Consider the following 19,401-nt stretch of genomic DNA (forward strand, 5'->3'; position numbering starts at 1 on the left):
TCATCATATTTAATTACATGAGTACTTGAAAAAATTCAGATGTCGACGAGACGAGACATATTTAAAATTGATTTTGTTTATTGAACTGTCAAAGTAGCAGGGCAGCACTAGTATTTCTATAAGTACTACATAATTATATATACAACACAAACACAATACAGATATAATACAGACCTAGGTAAATCTAGTTGACTACTGACTGACTGCTAGTATTTTAATTTGGTTAATCGTTGTCCGCGCTTCGTTCATATTGTGTGATATGTATAATTAAAATAAATTTATTATTTGGTGAAAGTGAATAATGAAATGGCAGGGACAACATCAAATATACAAAATGAAACACAAAGTATTGTTGTCGATGTTAAAGAACAACAATCATTATTTAATAAAAACATTCGGACACAATTACGTCGATCTGTTGTTAACTTAAAATTATCTAGTGACAATAATACTAATTGTGGTAGTGTACAATATAGTTCTGTTCCGACTACTCCAGATCATAATGATGGAACGGAATTATTGCCGTTATCATCAACAACAACGCCTGTATGTGAGCACATCGATTTAGGGTTTAGTGACATTAGTTATACTGTCAAACAAGGCATTTTTGGCCGTGGTAAGTATATAAATATACAATATGCTAAAGGACATTATTTTTAAACCATAGAGTTCTACAACACAAATATTCAATTATTTTTTCTTTTTGTAATATAAAAGAAATTTTACAAAGCCGGGTTTTGTTTACTTGTTGCTACTTCTGTTTTCTGTTGTGTTCTTAGATTATGATGTCAAAATGTTATCAATGATATATTTATTACGTTTATCAAAAAAAGATGTTCCCTAATAAATAATTTATTTCTAATTTTATAGATAGAATATTTAGAAAATTTAAAATTATCTACATTGTAAGTGATTTTATTTACCAAAATAGAAAATGTGCAGAATTGAAAAACATGTTGTTAACTGTAAACAATTTAATGTTTACTTTATCAAACACCTGAGAATCATGTATTATGATATGTTTATTTTAATGTTTTATAATTATAAACAATAAGCTATTTCAGTAATTTTTTTATGAATACACCAGATTAGTTCAAAGTTAACTAGATTTGTTGTGCTGAGTTCTATATGAAATAAAAACTTAAAGAAAAAATGCACAAACAAGTAAGAGAAATAAATACTTCTATCAATAGTTTACTGGTGAGCAATTATGTTTTGAAGTCAACGCCTTTATTCGGCGGTTAGAAATAATAATTTTCATTAATGAAATTTCTGTGATCCAGATACTAGCAAAACTTAACAATTTTTTTCCCAACACATGATGTAAAAACTATTTTTATTTTAAGTCTGCCAATAATATACTTAATCAGTCAACATTTTGGAGTACACACTCAATATGATATCAGATAGAAGTCAACGGGGATTTTTGACGTGTTTTAGCCATTTTTAAGATATGATAAATTAATTTCGATCTATCGGAATTTATTTCTAACATAAAGCATTCAAAATTTGCAGTTAATTAAAGAGTGATGCTCGAATTTTTGTTGTGTGAAATCCATATCCGTACCTGAATGAAAACTGAAATTTCATTAGCCTACAAATAAGCAATGATAAGTGAATTTAAACACAAATAATCGAAGTTTTTTTATAAGATTACGTTTTTCAAAAACAAAACAGCTAATTTTATTGTAAAATCAATAATATTCACCAATCAATCAATCAATTTATGAAAACAATGTATCAACTATGAAAACAATGCATTAATCAATCATACTGACAACTAAACTCCGGTTTCATATTTTGTCAATGCTAAATCATTTTTTTGTAAATTTGTAATATAATGATGGAGGGACCAAAATATGAAGAGGCTGGCCGTAATTTAATTTACAAAAATTTTACATTTATCAATTGCCAAACTCTGAAATCATTTACCTTAAAAGTTTCTGCCACGCTACCCTAACTTTTCAGAAATCCTCCATTTAAAAGCGCTCTAACTGTCGAATTTAGTACTAATATTTTTAGGTCAAAGTTTTAACAGCTAATGTCTACATTTTCCGTGTTAAATAATAGGTCAATAATCGGGTACTTTTTTCTGCAATTCACTGTAGAAGTATTTTTCTTATTGGAATATATTCAGGGGTAGTCTCCGAATGTAATCCAAGTTGGTGGGACGAAGAGGCGCGAGCTTCAGCCGCCATCTTGGAAAACACGTTTTGTCAAATATCTCGTGAACCCTACGTTGTACGACAAAAATAGTAGGGATCATTTTGAAGATAATAACATTTTATATTACCTTTATTTTAAATTTTTTTCTGTATAATGCATAGGTTTTTATTTATTGCGCTCCAAACTTTGTTCAATATGATTCTTGCTAAATATATAGTTAACGGTTCATGATACATGAAAGTATCATAAGTGTGGAGCACTATAAATAAAAGCCTATTTATTATACAGAAAAAAGTTTAAAATAAAAGTTATAGAAAATGTTATTCTCAACGAAAATGAGCTCTACTATTTTTGTCGTAAGGTGTACGGTTTACGAGATGTTTGATAAAACGTGTTTTCCAAGATGTCGGCTGAAGCTGGTGCTTCCTCGTCCTGCTAACTTGGTTTACATTTGGGGGACACTACTGAACATATTCCAATAAGAGAAATATTTCTGTAGTAAATTGCATTATGATCCTATGTTTTTTGCTCTGGCTATTGGAGTTGTAATATAATTTTAAAGCCATAAAGTAATTACTAGATTTTATAAAATTATTACGATTATTATGATATATTTATTTGGTAAAATAAACACGTTTTGTTTTTAATTTTACTTATTGACAGGTGGCACAGTATGTGGAGGGGGCAGTTATATCGACCGCAGTGCTGTTATCTTATAAAAATTGCAATAAATCAGACGTTATATTTAAAATATGACTAGGGTTCCCAATTTTTTTGTACAAGAAATGAAGTATATTAAGATATCGGAGAAATAAAATGAACCGTATTTTACAAACAAACAAAAAACGGAAACGAAAACAGGATGGATTTAAAAACTTGTACGGAAATTTTCATTTTTATTGTTACATTTACACTCTATCAAAATATATACTTAACACCTGAACACGACAAGTCATCCAATCGTTCGACAGAATTCTAAATAGAAGATTGTCGTATTTGGCAACTATATTCATTGGCAGTTATAATAAGATATAAAAGGGAATTTTATGACACAAAAATATTTTTAGTCGTTGTTCAGCTTCGCGTGGAAGTATAATAGTCTAAGAGCTGAGTGGCTTTTTTGAGTACATATTTGAGGCACATTGAAAATATTAAAGTTGTTAACTTGCGAATTCGTAATGGTGAAATCGATAACCTGGCTGGGAGGTTGGGGGGCGTTAGTGACCTATGAAATTTTTAATTTGCAATTTTTCCTATGAAAAAAATGTTCTTGAGTCACTTTGAAACCTACACCATTTTAAAGTCTAATATTCAATCATACGAAATATCATCGCCTGGCATGATTTGGTTGGGGCTAAAATAGCCTGGCAGGTGATTTTAATTTGCAATTTTTCCTATGCAAAAAATGTTCTTGAGGCACTTTAAAACCTACAACATTTTAAAGTCTAATATTCAATCAAACGAAATATCATCGCCTGGCATGATTTGGTGGGGGCTAAAATAGCCTGAATAAATATATATATATTCGTAATTTCGTTTTGAATTTGTAGTTGATTTTTTTGCCTGGAACTATCACGATCGCTTTGCTTGGACAGTTATAAGCCACGAATTAAAACTTAAAAATTTGCTGAAATGTATTCCCAAACTTTGTGACTCTCACAATCACAAGACTATTTTGAAACGGGTGATCTGCTCGCAAGCTTCAAGTGCTCTGAACTTGCAGGTAGTTATTATGTGAAATAATATTTTTCAAAATTTCGTTTCTAGGAAAATATTATTTAAAAATTTGTGTATTATCTCAACCTGTTAAAAAATTTACTTAGTATTTTTTACATTTACTCGATCGGAAGGACACTATAAGAATAGCATAATTTGCTAACAACAAGTGTTAAATAAAAATGAAAGTTTCTCGACAGGAAGCACATTACAAGAAAAATATAATTCGTCAATGAAAACGTCTGCTGGGTCATAAAATCCGTAAATTCTAGAATAATGATATTTATTGGTAACTACTATAATTATTATGTACTACAATTAAGAACAAAATGTTTTTGATTAACAACATGAGTTTAATTTTTCTTTATGTACCTCTGAGACATCTTAAGTTCAAAAATAACAAAAACTGAATCGGTTTCCTTTTCTAAAATGTTCTAATTGGTGAAGTCCAGTTTGGCAGTTAGTATGGCTGGTTAGAAATATTTTAAACAGATTGGTGATTTTTTTTCAATTTGAGTGTACTTATATTAATAAATTGATTATAATTTTCTTTTATTACGTGCGTATAATAATTATAAAACTCTCTTTAAATGGGAGTACATTTTTAATGTAAAATTTTGTTATTAAAAGTATTGATAATTTAAAATTGTATAATTGTAATGTTTATATTTATAAATATGTGGATTTGATAAATTATCATTACAATAAATTTTCTATATAGCTATTATTTTTTTCTGAAACCTTGAAAATATAAACTGCAATATAACACCATCAGTGTTATTATATTAAAAACAGTAGGTAGAGAGTAAATTGGGAACTTTTGTTAGTACTAAACAAAATAGGGTATTATCGTTAGTAAAAAATAAATCATGAAATTTGAAAAAAGTTAAAATTTATGTAAAAATATACTTAAATATTCTGATTTCGAGTCATAAAAGCACTTTTTTCTTTTAAAATATTAAAATTAAAAACCGTAATGTTTAAACTGTAAGTCCTGCTGTGATGTCATAGCGGCATGAGTCATAGACCATCAGTTAGTTCAATGTAGACAGTTTGGTATAACATATACAAACATATACATATACATTTATATTATAATCAGATGTCTATGAATTTGAGACATATGTTAATGTGTGGGCTTCCTTAGATATTCAAGGTCAACGGTCACAAAAATCATTTTTTTTGAGTATAACTCGTTTCCTTTGCCTTCAATCGTTTTTAAATTTATTATAAACGTTGTAGAGGTTAAAATTGTCTACAAATTTCGTATGAAACGTTTTTTTCTAAGTTGAACCATTTTTGGACACAGAGAATGGAGCGCTCTATGGAGGTAACTAAAGTAAAATTGGCGGCGAAATTAATATTTAAAAATTAATTCTGCCAGCGCTGGTCAGCAATTATACTTTTCTTCGCGGAGGCACCCTTGACTTATTTATCTATGAATAATTTTAACAAAGTAAATTGTGCCTAATTTACTTTCTGTTATACGTTATACTTATTGTTTTATTTCTGTTGTTTGCTTTATAGAACGTGTTTATATAATTATAAATTATTGTATATTATGTAAAGAATAACAGCAAAATAACTTATTTGTTTGAAATAAAATAAAGAACGCAACACAACATGAGGTTACCAGATTTATTTTGTTCGGCGATAATAGGAATAAATATTATGTAAATTACTATAGTAGTCGCGGAAACGAAACACTAAAAAGAGTAAAAGTTCGAAAATTTTGCACAGTAAGACGGATTTTAATGCGGTTTTCTCCATTCGATTCGTTTTGACCTAAGTTGATTTCTAACAAATTAAAGTATGCAATTTGCATTAATAATATATGCATTTAATAATTGCATTTTAAATTGACCGTAAATACTAAATTCGCAATTCGGTTAATAGTGATGAAAATGATTCTAAGGTTGTTACTCGGGAGTTTTGAACACGAATATCGCGACAGAATTGATCTCAGAGATACCTGGTGCCCAGCGTAAACGGTCCGAGCTCATTAGTCGGATAACAGAAACGGTCTTCGAGGTACATGGTGCCTACAAGGAATGGTATCCTTGTTGTCTTCACGAATTAATGTTATTATTACGTGAAAAATATAATAAATCATGTAATAATAACATAAATTTATGGGGAAGACCAATTCTGTTTCGATATTCGTGTTCAGCGACCCCAAAAACTCCCGAGTAACGAGTTTGGAATCTTATTAACTAAATTGTAAATTTAGTATAGGTATACGGTTAATTTAGAATGCATATTATTTATGCGAATTCCTTTTTTTTTTTAATTTCTTATAAATCAATTTATATCACAAAATTTCCTGACGCTCTAACGAATCGAATGCAGAAAACCGCATTCAAATCCGCCTTACCTATCAAATTTTCGAACTACAGTGCCTCATTTCCGCGACTATAGTCAGATTCGAAGTATTTGAAGGTCTTAATTCTTTGTTTCAGTCCACACGCAAACATACAGTTACATTACATACCCATATTGATTAAGCAATTAACCATACACGGTGAAAACTTAACTGTCTTAAAATTGTCTCTTACAGAATATTTCCTCAATGTATTTCCTAATATTCTATCTGTTTTAAATTTGGTACTCTGAAGAATTTCAAAATAACTTTGGCAAATTCTTGCTCAGGTCTGATAGTTTTAGGCAAAAATTTAATTAAATGAGCGTGCTATTTACTCACTTGAATGTGACAATAGTTCCATGTTTCCGTACTTGTGGTATTTGATAAATTACCGGAGACATCTTGCAATAAGGACTATTTTAGTTTTTGACAAAATTACTCCATTAAAAAAAAAATTCCGATTGACTTGAAAATTTGGAATTAAGCTTTGTCCGCCCTCTAGATCAAAAGTTTCATGGTGCTTAGTGTTTCTTTTGCCGAGGGAGTGGTAACCACCCCTTCTAAGAGGTGGAAAAATATATGTTGAAAATGGTAACGGGAATCGATAGAGCGATGAATTCTAAGTAAAAATTGCCATTTAAGTATATTTCGAAAAGTCAATATTTCCGAGTTATTGGCAATTGAAACCCGGAGTATTTAACGTTAAATAACTGAAAAATTTGACATTTTTGAAAAAAGGATATCATACACTTATCATACACGGAAACTAAAATTGATGCTTGCCGCTTTCGAATTTTCGTTAAGGTACTTACGACATGCTCAAAAAGTTATAACAGTTTCGGATATATAGTTTCAAAATATTGCAATTTAAATGCAAACAAATTTTTCGTTTTCTAGGTTTTTTATAGTACTTGAAAAAATGATATACTTCATCGTTACGTCAAATTTTTCAGTTATTTAACGTTAAATATTCCGGATGTCAATCGCCAATAACTCGGAAATATTGACTTTTCCAAATATACTTAAATGACACTTTTTGCAAAGATTTCACCACTCTATCGAATTCCGTTGCCATTTTCAACATATATTTTTCCACCTCTTAGAAGGGGTGGTTACTACCCTCTGGGTAAAAGCACCACTAGGAACTATATAACTTTTGATCTAGAAGGTAAACAAAGCTTAATCCCAAATTTTCATCGAAATCGGTGTGCTATAGGTCAAAATTTAGAGATTTAGTGTTTTTTTCTCCTCGTTTATTGGAGTAAATGTTAGAACTGCAGATGCATTGTCATATATATTCTGTATCTAATTATATTTTATTAAAAATAAGATATTCATTGTTCTATTTTGGCTAAGGCTTCCGAAATAGTTAATACGAATTTTCATCAATTTGCTTTTGTTTCGAACAGTTGTCAAAAAACTATTCAAGTAAAGAAAATCTAACATATTTTACCTTTATCAAACAGCGCTTTTTGATAAAGAAAGAAGATATTCCATGTGTCTTTATTTGATTGACGTCTGTCCGAAACAAAAAAGAATCATTTTTTAAATGAAAAGCCCTATCATAAACTGCTACTATTAAAAAAAATATAATTATAAAACTGACCGTTAGTATTGTAGGCAGGGCTGGATTAATCCTCAACGGGGCCCTAGGCAACCATCAACTTGGGGGCCCTTTTTTCACGTCCGTTCCCTTCTTTTTTCGATTAAAAAATACAAACTTAATCTGACTCAATGCAAAGTATACCTAACATCTCGAATCGCTCTTGTCGCGTTGTAGCTCTTTCAGCAGCTTTGATTTTTTTTTAATTGCGAGAAGGATCGTCCGGCAGAACAATTTGTGATCATTAATGTTAAAAAAATCCGAAGAGCTATTTCTGTGTTAGGAAATACATCGGCTAATTGATCTTCCATTAGAATCTTATACAAATGACTATAAGTTTTGTCAAAGTAGTCGGAAATGTCCTTTTTAGGAACTTTGTCTAGTTCGTCGGTCGTCGCCTTTTGAATGCGGCCAATTGAGTTTTATTTATTTGAGTAAAATTTATTTTCAGTTCTGATTATATTTCCTTTCACTCTCTAGAATTTTATGTTTGTAAGAAAATTTTAGAAGGCTTTTTCATTTTTTGGGGGCCCCCTAAAATAGGGGGCCCCAGGCAACTGCCTATTTTGCCTACTTGTTAATCCGGCCCTGATTGTAGGCTATAGTTCATAATGCGACCCTGTATTAAATTGATGCAAGGGTTATTTCAATAACTAATTATAATGTATTTATTAGTAGCATGCTATGTTTCAATAAAATGAAGAACTTTGAATGTTAACCTTAACCAAAGCAATGAAATAAACAAATATATTATAAATTTAATATCAACTCTAACGCGTGTGGCCCTCGTAGTATCATTATGAACGAAGGAGAGAATGTGATAGATAAAATCAATCTAAATTTGTTGATAAATACAAAAAAAAACGGCCAACAAATATTATGGACTTCAGCGCTCAATTTATTGCGATTTATCAAGGATTGGATAACGACAAGACACCTAAGACTTGATTTATTAGCCTTAGCCGCAACTTGTTCAAGGGCTGACAAACTAAACCTCGATTAAACGAATTAAACTTAGCTAACGCATGAGCAAATGCTGGCAAACTAAGGCTTGGTAAACCAGTGTTTAAATAATATATTAAGAAATGGCATAAGACGTTGCCAAACACTATTACTAGCTCAAAAATTTATATAAAAAAATAGGTCAAAAATTTTGTTTTCAAATATTATTTATTAGAATTTCAAAGTTGGCAATATTTCATTCACAGATCTATAAAAACTGTGATCATATAGACCAGCTGTTGATGTATCTTGCGGACTTTAAAAATGCGACAAAACTGTATATCAGATATATTTGATGGTTGAAAAATACACATTAATTAATATGTGTTTTAATGCTACCAAATATATCTGATGATAATTAACGTTTTTGTACCAAAAATGCAAAATACGGATCTCAACAGAATGTGGTTTCAACAGGATGGTGCCATACAGCCAGAGAAACTGTTTGCAGGAGTCATTTCCTGGTCGTGTTATTTCTCGGTATGGAGATCGGCCTTCGCCGCCGAGATCATGTGATTTAATGCCTTTGGATTTTTTCTTTGAGGTTTTTTAAAATCACAAGTTTATGTAAAGAACCCCGAAACGATTGAAGCCTTAAAAGACCAAATTCAACGCTGTATCATTGAAATACGGCATAACATTAATGCGCAACAGTCCTTGAAAATTTCATGAAAAGAGCATTCCTGTGCCAGCAAAGCCCAACCTTCGTTAAATGTCGAGAAAACCATTTTATGACATGTGGTTGCTATCGAAATAGTCTTCCATTAAGATAAAATTATCTATTTACGGCAAAGAAATGTCTGTGACTAAATGACGGATAATGTCTATCTACGTTTATATGCTCTTTGGGAAATACATAATGTGACAGGTTAACACTTACGTGATTTCGTAAGTGTTTCATTCTTCGCTTTTTAAGAGACACTAAAACTATTTATTTTGGGATATTCTTAAATTTATTTTCGGAGGCTGGATTATAAAAGAAATGAGTGTCATATCATTATTGCGTTTGGAAGAAGTTTTCTTTATGCTTTATTAATTTTAATTGAAAGTAAAAATTTACAGAAGTCTCAAATTTATTTCTAAATGGAGCCTCTTTATTAATAAGTTCATTGATTGTTATCTCTGATAAATTTAATATGAAACGAAATATAAATATATTTACTACAGCAAGTACAGCAATTGAATAACAAAAGAAATAATTACTAGAGTTAATATTTGTAAACAAAGACTTTGACAGATGCATTGCACATAAAAGCTAATGCTGCATTGTTGTTGGAAGAGATGCATGTCGACATGTGGTAAAAATAATCTAGTATGTATTGGTGTGATTGTAAAATAAAAAAATTCGTTAGCAGCAGAGCTCCATCACTAAAGTCATATTTCCCACTCATTTATTGTTTTTTGCTTTAATGGTTTGATGCCTTCTATTGAAATACATTAGTAAAGTATTTTTGACGGATGATCTTTGTGCCATCTCGTGTTTTATTTTTTGTAAACAGTGGTTCAGCAGGAATAGTAGCAGAGTTGGTAGAAATTTTTGGGTAGGTGTTTGAGGCATTCTGAAAATTCCTCACACACCTCTCCCATAATATCCTAATACAAAAATGCAGACCTGGAGGGCAGTAGTATCTATAGAAACATCTTTGAGGTAACTTGTAATTTTTTTTAATGTAAACTTAAATATTGAAAAATGAAGAAAATAATCAAGGCAGGCCATTTGCGAGTGATTTTAACCCTGCAATATGCTTGCAAAAGTACTTTGCAAATAAATACAAATAATATGTTTGAGGCAAGTTGAAATTTTTATAGGGTATTGTTTAGTATTAAAAATAAATGTTCTAAACAAGACAGGCCATTATGGTAGAATTTTTTATCTGCCAGGTGATCAAGAAAATTACAAAAAAAGTAGTTTTGCAAGCATCTTGCAGGGTTAAAATTCCTCGCAAATGGCCTGGCTTGTTAAATTTCTCTATTTTGAAATATTTAAGAGCTACCTGGCCTGGGCTACTAAGTAAAGACCATTAAAAAAAGTTGCCTAAATATACCGCGATACTCCAGCCAGGTCTGCCTTTTTGTATTAGGATATTAGAGCAGCGGTATTTGACGAATTTTCAGAATGCCTCAAACACCTACCCAAAAATGTCTGCCAGCTCTCAAGCTTAAACGTCCTTATCATATATTACAAGAGAAATTAAATAATTATTTAATATTCAATAAAATGAGTAAAAAACGATCGAATTGAAAGTAATTTTACCGTTTTCCTGGATATTTTTATATCTTATGAATTGGAGAAAAAAAAGTGTGTTATGGCAGTACGTAAGGTTAAGTATAGTTAATATTACGCCTGTAATCATCATTAACTTCATATAAATTATAAGTATGTAAATTAATAATATAATTATTATAATAATAATAATTATAATAATAACCACTGTACCTACAAAATAAACACGAGCATGGTATAGGATTTATGTCATTTGTCAAAAATATAAAATATCGTCAATCAATACTGCTTCTTAAAAACATGATTTTGTTGTATAAAAAAGAGGAAAGAGGGGCTGAGAAGCTGCCAAACGTAAATCTCAAAATGCTCATCTTTGACACTAACTCAAGTTATAAGGGGCCAAGTAAGTTTGGAGGGGCCTTCGCAGCAAAGTATAAAGTCTTCAATCTACATCCTCTAGCTCAATTTTGAGAGGCGTTGTGGAGGTGTGCGAAGTTTTAAAAAAACGTGATTTAGTGGTATACAAAAGCGGAAGGAGGGGATTGAGGTATAGACACTAACGCTATCTATGTACCGATTTTCAATCTTCTACTTTAATTTGGGGAGATTGTACAGATTTGCGTAGCAAAAAATGTAGAAAAAAGAGGTTTCCCCCCTCACAGTCGCTGAAATCAATCCTCATTTTATAACATCGATCCCCCAAGTAATTCTATATACCGAATTTCAGCTCATTTGAACAAAAGAGGCTGCAGACGTTGCTCAACAATAATTGGACATCCCCAAACCTCATAAATTGTGTTCTGGGGGTACATAAGCTTCGGGAAAATTATGACAAAAAATATATAAATAATTACTGTACTCAAAATTTTCTTGTTTACTGACACAAGAAACAAATATCTTACGCTTAGGTTTGCATACCCGGACTTCGATTTTAAGTCCTGGGAAATAATGGTAGTTTATGTGGATAAGTATTATGACAAAAATTTTAAAAACAATACAACGTAAGCAATAGCGAGATTTTGAATACGCTGTAAAACAAAAACTCATAAACTTTTTATCTTAAAATATATAAAAAAGCATTTAAGAAAATTACATAAATTTTATTTTGTTATTTACGCCTCCCATTTTGGAAATCATATAACTTTTTAAATAATCAAAATTTGGACAAAATTTGAAATAATCACATTAAGTTAAATGTTTTGGGGCCATGATTTTACAAATGCATTCTGTTTTCACATATAATTTACTACCTTGATAGGTACCTACCCGTTTCGCTGGGCTACTTAGTAAAGACCATCGCGTTATAGTCTTCAGCTCTCTTGCTCTCACTTACCCGCCTTCCATAACACTCTAAATAGAGATAAAGATTTTTTTACACAAGTAAAATATATGTACAGTTTTCATTTTGTTTTGTAAATGTAAAATAGTCATAATTCATTAAGTATATCAGAATAGATGGCTATAAATTTTATCTCGTTCACCATTTTTACAGAAATCTTTAATTAAGCTTTAAAATGATGTACATAGATGACGCAGTAAAATGTCAAAGAAAAATTTAATTTTTGTCTTTATAATATGTATATATTAAATACATCAAGGTATAATATACAAAGTTTAGTTCCAAGTTTGTAACACTTAAAAAAATTGATGCTACCAACAAAATTTTGGTAAAGCTGTTCATGAAATCACCTAATTAGTCCATTTTTGGCTGTCCGTCCGTCTGCCTGTCTGTCAACACGATAACTCTTAAAGGAAAAAAGATATCAAGTTGAAATTCTTATAGCATGCTCAGGACGTAAACCGTGAGGCCCAGTTCGTAAATGAGAAATATAAGTAAATTGGATCTTGATTTTGTAAACCGTTAGAGATAGAACAAAGGTTTAAATGTAAAAAATTAACAACTTTTGTTTCAAACATTTTTTCGTTAACATCAGTGCTTACATGTGAGAACGCAAATTATATATAGTATGCATTATATGGGAATATCAGTTATGCATGTGTGGCATGTATGTATGTGTCTAAGAGAGGCTATCGTTACTTACATGACGTAAAAAAATTAACGATTGCGTAATCTTTAATTTATCCGGTGATTAATTTTTGGCCCATGAGCGTGATTCTTATAGGCCAATGATATTCGAGTATTTTATCACCTGATGTTGACACTTAAAATTTAAAAAATCAGGTTAGAAAATATTCGAATGTCATTGGCCAAACACAAATCAACTGATCTAAGCTGATTGACCGACGCCACAATTTTTTAGATACGTGGAAAAGTATAAATGGTGCTCACACCAAAACTACTGTATGTAGATCGTCACCAAATTAGCAATGAGTGACATTTACTATAACAGTAATTACGATTAGCTAATTTATACTGATTATGGCTACATGGTAGTCGAAATGCGTATTTATATAATACAAAAATTGATTAAGAAAATTGGAAAAAAATCGAAATTTAATTTTTGACATATTAAAGAAGCACATTCAATCGGTTACGTAGACATTTTTACATTTCGTTGACTACATAAGGTACATTCGTTAAATACATATTATTTACAGAACGGATTCCAAGATAAAATTTTTTTAAACTCACGCCAGTATTTCCTAGATTAACATAAGTTATTCGTATGTATTGTGATTTAAAAAATTATTTTCTTTGTAATAAATGCAATTAAAATATTGAACTTTGACTTCAAAATATGAAAACTAGATCAGTTATTTATATTATATTAAAACGTATTTCGTGTATAAAATAGTCATAATCAAAGAATTAGTTAATTTAGCCAGAAAAAGAGACTGTGATCTCGAAATTTTTTAATTTATAAAGGGATTTTCTCGAGAAACTCTTTTTTAAAATAATCTATTTTTAGTTTACCCCAAAATATTAAGGACGTACGTTTACTAACATATTTTGCTACGTGCGTTCGTGGGGAAACAGTATGTAAATTTTAAATAATCTTAAATGAATAAAAAATTGAAAATTTTTTTGAAATTCTGTCATATGTTTAAGTAATTATTAACTGGTTAAAGTTTCAAGTATAGTTATAGGTATTATTTTTAGTCCCATGTTAAACCTTGCTTTTTGTCACTTTTTAAACTTAAAATTCAACGAAATTAATTCGATAACAGTAATTTTTTTTCTTAAATCTTAAACTTTTGTATTTTCATAATTTTTTTATTTTTCTATTTACCAGTCTCATGAATGGAATATTAATCAGAAAATAAAAGTTATAAATAATTAGCATTAACAGTTTTAATTTGAAGGTTTATTTATATCTCTTATCTAGATTATAACATTTTTACTAGAAAAATTTAAGCAATACAATTATTTTTCAATAATGACCTAGACGTTAAAAATGACCTTAAATAAAATATTTTTCAATAAGTTTTTCATAACCTCAATAAATTATACAGTTAACTAGCCATCGCCCGTTCGCTTTGATGTACAATTCCGACTTTATAAACGAATTTTACTAAACAATGCTTCCTTTTGGTCTCTTGATCACCATATGACATCCTTGATTCCTTTCTTTAGATACCAAATATTCTTTAGATCAGACTTTTGTCTTTGCGTTAGTGCTTGCTTTGCTCGCAATATTGTAAAAATATTTAAGTTTACGCCTTAAAGATCATAACCTAACTGGAGTGAGGTTAAAGATTTCGTCAAGCAAGCCTTCAGCCTGGGAGCTCACTATGCTTGCAATATGATATTAATAATTCTAAAAATAAATGTGATATTTACCTATTCAGTGTTGACACCCCTGGCGAAGGATTAAAGAAGTTTAATAGGTTACTTTGGATTTTGAGCCTACTCCCCTCGCAATTTTATAAGGCTGTGCAATTGAGAGGATATAGCCAAAACATTCATACCGACAAAACTAATCGATAGCGTCAAGTTTTGCCTCAAACTATAAGTGGCTCAGAGTCAGAAGTTACACGATTACATACAAACGCACCAACGATTATATACAAATATAATGGTAAACATGGTTGTAGATTTATCGCCATTTAAAAAAACGAATAAAAAAGTATTTTTTGAAATCTAGATCGATAATCTGTTACGTATTTCTATGTACATTTAAAGTATGGTATTTAAAAATCTCAAACAAGAATCAAGCAGATGTCAGCCAAGAAGAGTTTCCTCACACAATAATCTAGTTTAAATAATTTAATTTCAGTTAGAGTTATTCAGAAGAACATTTATTGACTTTTTAAATGCTTATGACTTTTTAAAGACCAAATTTTTCGATATTTAATTAATTAGGCCAATAACCGGGTTTTTTTTGCAATTTGCTGCAGAATTTTTTTTCGTATTGGAATATGTAAAGGGGTATTCTCCGAGTGTAAATCCAAATTGGCGGGACGGAGGGGCGTGAGCTTCAACCGCCATCTTAGAAAACACGTTTTACCAAATATCTCGTGAACCGGACATCGTACAACAAAAATGGTTGGGATCCTTTTCATAGAGAATAACATTTTCTATAACTTTTATTCGAATTTGTTTTCTGTATAATGCATAGATTTTTATTTATTACTAAATATATAGTTATAGTTTGTTCACGGTATATTAAAAATGGTGATAAGCAAATTTGTAGAAGCAGTTAATTGCATTATGAAACTACTTTTTTTACAAATTGCTATGTTTTTTTAACATTTACTCAAGGCCTGTTTAACAAATTTTTAACCTGTTATCATAGTTCAATTTTAATTCATTGGTTGTCGTATGGCAAAATGATTTTCCCAATAATTGATCAGTAAATACAATACTGAATTAAAAATTTATAGGTCTTGCACTACTGTTTAATGTGACTTTGCTACAAAATTTCGAATAGATGTAATGTAGATAAATATTGTAAAACAAAAACATAACTCGATCAAATGGATACTTAAACAAGTACTTAAATAGGCCGAGTAAATTTTATTTGTTAAATAATTTTAAACTTTTTTTTTTATTATACAATAATTTAAACAAATTTTCTTTTGTTTTAGAGGAAAAATGCATATTAAAAAATTTGAGTGGAGATTTTTTAGCGGGTGAACTAACTGCAATTATGGGTCCATCCGGTTCTGGAAAATCAACATTATTGGATATATTATCTGGATATACGTAAGAATAACTATAATATTATTTAAATTAATAATACAAGGTGCTTAAAAATCGCACGGCACTATTGAAGGTGCGTATTCTCGAGCTCAAAATAACCCGTGTTTTAATAAGCTTAAAAACAATAATTAAAATTTAAAAATCTGTAAATTAGTAATAAAGGCAACTTTTACAAATAATTCGTGTAAGTCATTACTGTATTCCGGCTGACGGATAATTGCAATGTGTATCAAGCGGAAGTGATGGTTAATAACGAGGTATGTCAATGGATAACATTGACCACTTTTATGTGCAGCGACTTTCGTCACCAACAGCCAAGCAGCGCTAAAATTCTTAAGCTCGATAAATGTAAACCTGATATGTGTATAGAAAAACAAGGACATGCCAGGGAATTGTGACGTCGATGAGCTTGCTATAAATGCCGGACACAAGCAAAGGCCTATTTTAGATGGAGAGTAGAACGCAATCGTAGTACTACTAGTCAGATATGGTCTGAGTTCAATCGTAAGCGTTTGGAAGATTATATCGCTTCATAGCGCCTCTATAAACAAAATCGTTGCGGGTATTACAGTACATTGGCTAACCGGCAGGCACGCTGAACGACTAAGCCTACCATTTCATCATGATTATTGCAGGAGCTGTCACAGTAAGAAGGAGGAGGTAGAAAGGATATCTCATCTTCTCTGTCATTGTTCAGCTGTTGCCATGATAAGATTGACTCACTTGTGCAAGCCTTTCTTTGACGACCGTTCCGACCTGAGTTCGTTGACGTAAAACACTCCTGAACAGCAGAAGTTCAATTGCTCCAAATAGTTCATGGAATAGTGATCAGGAATGGGCCAACCAAATCAGCCATTCTAACCTAACGGCTATTCACACCATTTCTCATACTTACCGCGGAAAATTTTAAAAATTGGATTGTGTAAGTGTCAAAACAACTATCAATCGTCCTCATGCCGCACTAAGTTTTAAAGAAGCATCATTTCATTCAATAAAAGGGCAGCTAATTTGAATAACACTTTCAATATTGTTTTGTTAAATAAACACCTTTAACTTCCTATATCTCGGTAATAAATTATTTTCGGACTTTTTATATGAACATATTAAGCTTATTTCGAACTAGATAACACATACCTATAATAGTGCCGTGCCATTTTGAAACACCCTACATATTCGTCAAGCACATCTCATTAAAATTGTAGAATTCTTTAAAGCAGGCATGGGCGAGTTATTTTAAGTCGAAGTCACCATTGTTATATTGTGTGTCTCTTTATCCAAGCCCGCATTGTTCATAGATGTGGAAGAGAGACGGGAATACGACTCTTCTGCCTATCTCAGTTTCTCTTATAGTAATGAGATAGATAGAAAAAATGTTGTCTTTCTTTCTTACTCGTATTTTTGTATGTCACTGGTTAGGTTGTCACTGTTTTACTCATATTTTAGATACAGAAGTATGAGGGACTTCTCTGAGCCACGTTTGCCCGTGCCTACTTTAAAGACCTTTAAATTCACTAAACAAAACCATATTCTGTATAATATAATAATAATTCATTAAACAAATTTTCCACGCATTTCCCGTCCAATTATGTATACTATTCAGTTTTCAACGATATTAATTGTAATCAACTTGATGCTTAGATAATTTACAATTGAACCTTGATAAGTCAAACCTCGATAATGTAACTAAAAACATAATCTTAAGAAAACTCATTAGGTAAAAATATAAGCCTATTAATTTTATTAATTGACACTTTTTTAAACAAAACCATGGGTCGTAATTATAAAAAAATATTAATGGAATGGACAGTAATTTTATCGTCAAAGACTCGCAGATATTGTAAGTAGATGTTAAGCTTTTTATACCATGTATATACGAAATACATATACTATATTAAGTATAGTCCAAAAAAAAATTTGGTATAGATGTTCATAGAATCATCTAATTAGTCCATTTTCGGTTGTCTGTCCGTCTGTGAACACGATAACTCAAAAACGAAAAAAGATATCAAGCTAAAATTTTTATAGCGTGTTCAGGACGTAAAAAATAAGATCGGTTTCGTAAATGAGCAACATAGGTCAATTGGGCCTTGGGTCCGTAAGACGCATCTTGTAAACCGTTAGAGATAGAACAAAAGTTTAATTGTAAAAAATGTTCCTTATCAAAAAATAAATAACTTTTGCTTGAAACATTTTTTTGTAAACATCACTGTTTACTCACGAGGGTACACATTAGATGCAAATTTTATAGTATGTATTAATATGGGATTATCAGTTATGTGTGTGTGACATGCACATATATGTGTAATGTGATAGAGTAATCAACACTGTCTATACATGGTATTTCAAAAATTAACTCAGTCAATTGTTTGTTTTCACTTGTTCGTCTCCAGTTAATAGTTCTTGATTGATTTTCGAGTTGTGTCGTTATTGAGACTGTTGTTATACTCTTTAAGAATTTCCCAAAGGTTCAGAAATTTCGATCGAAAAGTAATTTTCCATAAGAATGGTGCCCGGGTCCATTCTATTCTTAAACAAACTTAGTAAGTTTAAGTAAATTTATTTATGGAATATGCTTGTACATGTATGAATTAACAAAGATCAAAGATTAATTAGTTGAATTTTTCAATGTTTGGAGTATGTCGTTTACAATAGATAATTTTATATTATGAATAATCGTGTATCCTAATTTTGTATAGTTTTGTTATCTAAAAAAAATAGTATTTAAGTGATTTTAAAAAGTAATTACGTACAGAGTGGTGCAGAAAATTATTCGATTTTGATGCTGTATTTAGTTATAGCCATTAATTTTTTAAAATTATTTTTTACTATCTTAAAATAGATAAAAATCATTAAAAAAAATCAACTTAATAAAAAATAACTCTAGTAAGATGGAGTCCATTCAGGACATTTAAGATGTAAAGATTCTTCCGGATTCCTCCCTCTATATAAACCACCTATTGTCAATTTCGTTCTATCAATGCTTTAAATGTTAATGCAGTTAATGAATGGAAAATTAGGGTCGACTAATAATTTTTTTTTGGACTAACCGATTTTGATGTTTAACATCTATCTTTGTTCGCAATTGCATTTAGAAAAAGCTCTTTGAATTAGTTTGTGATCCTTTCCCTACTCTTTTTTGGAAATTCTTTTATGCCCTATCTCCTTAACTAATGCAGATCTCATTTCAAAACTTCTGGTGTATTATTTAGATACTCTAAGCTATA

The 19,401-nt window shown here is 30.5% G+C and overlaps 1 protein-coding gene across 1 annotated transcript in view; it reads left to right on the top strand.

Moving 5' to 3' along the window:
• Positions 1-19,401, top strand: part of LOC123304928 (ATP-binding cassette sub-family G member 1-like) — a 43,495-nt gene continuing 24,094 nt past the window's right edge. The window contains exons 1-2 of the mRNA XM_044886485.1: positions 1-616; positions 16,063-16,180. Of these exons, the coding sequence (XP_044742420.1) occupies positions 307-616; positions 16,063-16,180 (428 nt within the window). The 5' untranslated portion in view covers positions 1-306. The remainder of the gene's footprint in view (positions 617-16,062; positions 16,181-19,401) is intronic.

Source organism: Chrysoperla carnea, chromosome 1 (genome assembly GCF_905475395.1).
Source record: "Chrysoperla carnea chromosome 1, inChrCarn1.1, whole genome shotgun sequence".
In the NCBI taxonomy this organism is placed as follows: domain Eukaryota; kingdom Metazoa; phylum Arthropoda; class Insecta; order Neuroptera; family Chrysopidae; genus Chrysoperla; species Chrysoperla carnea.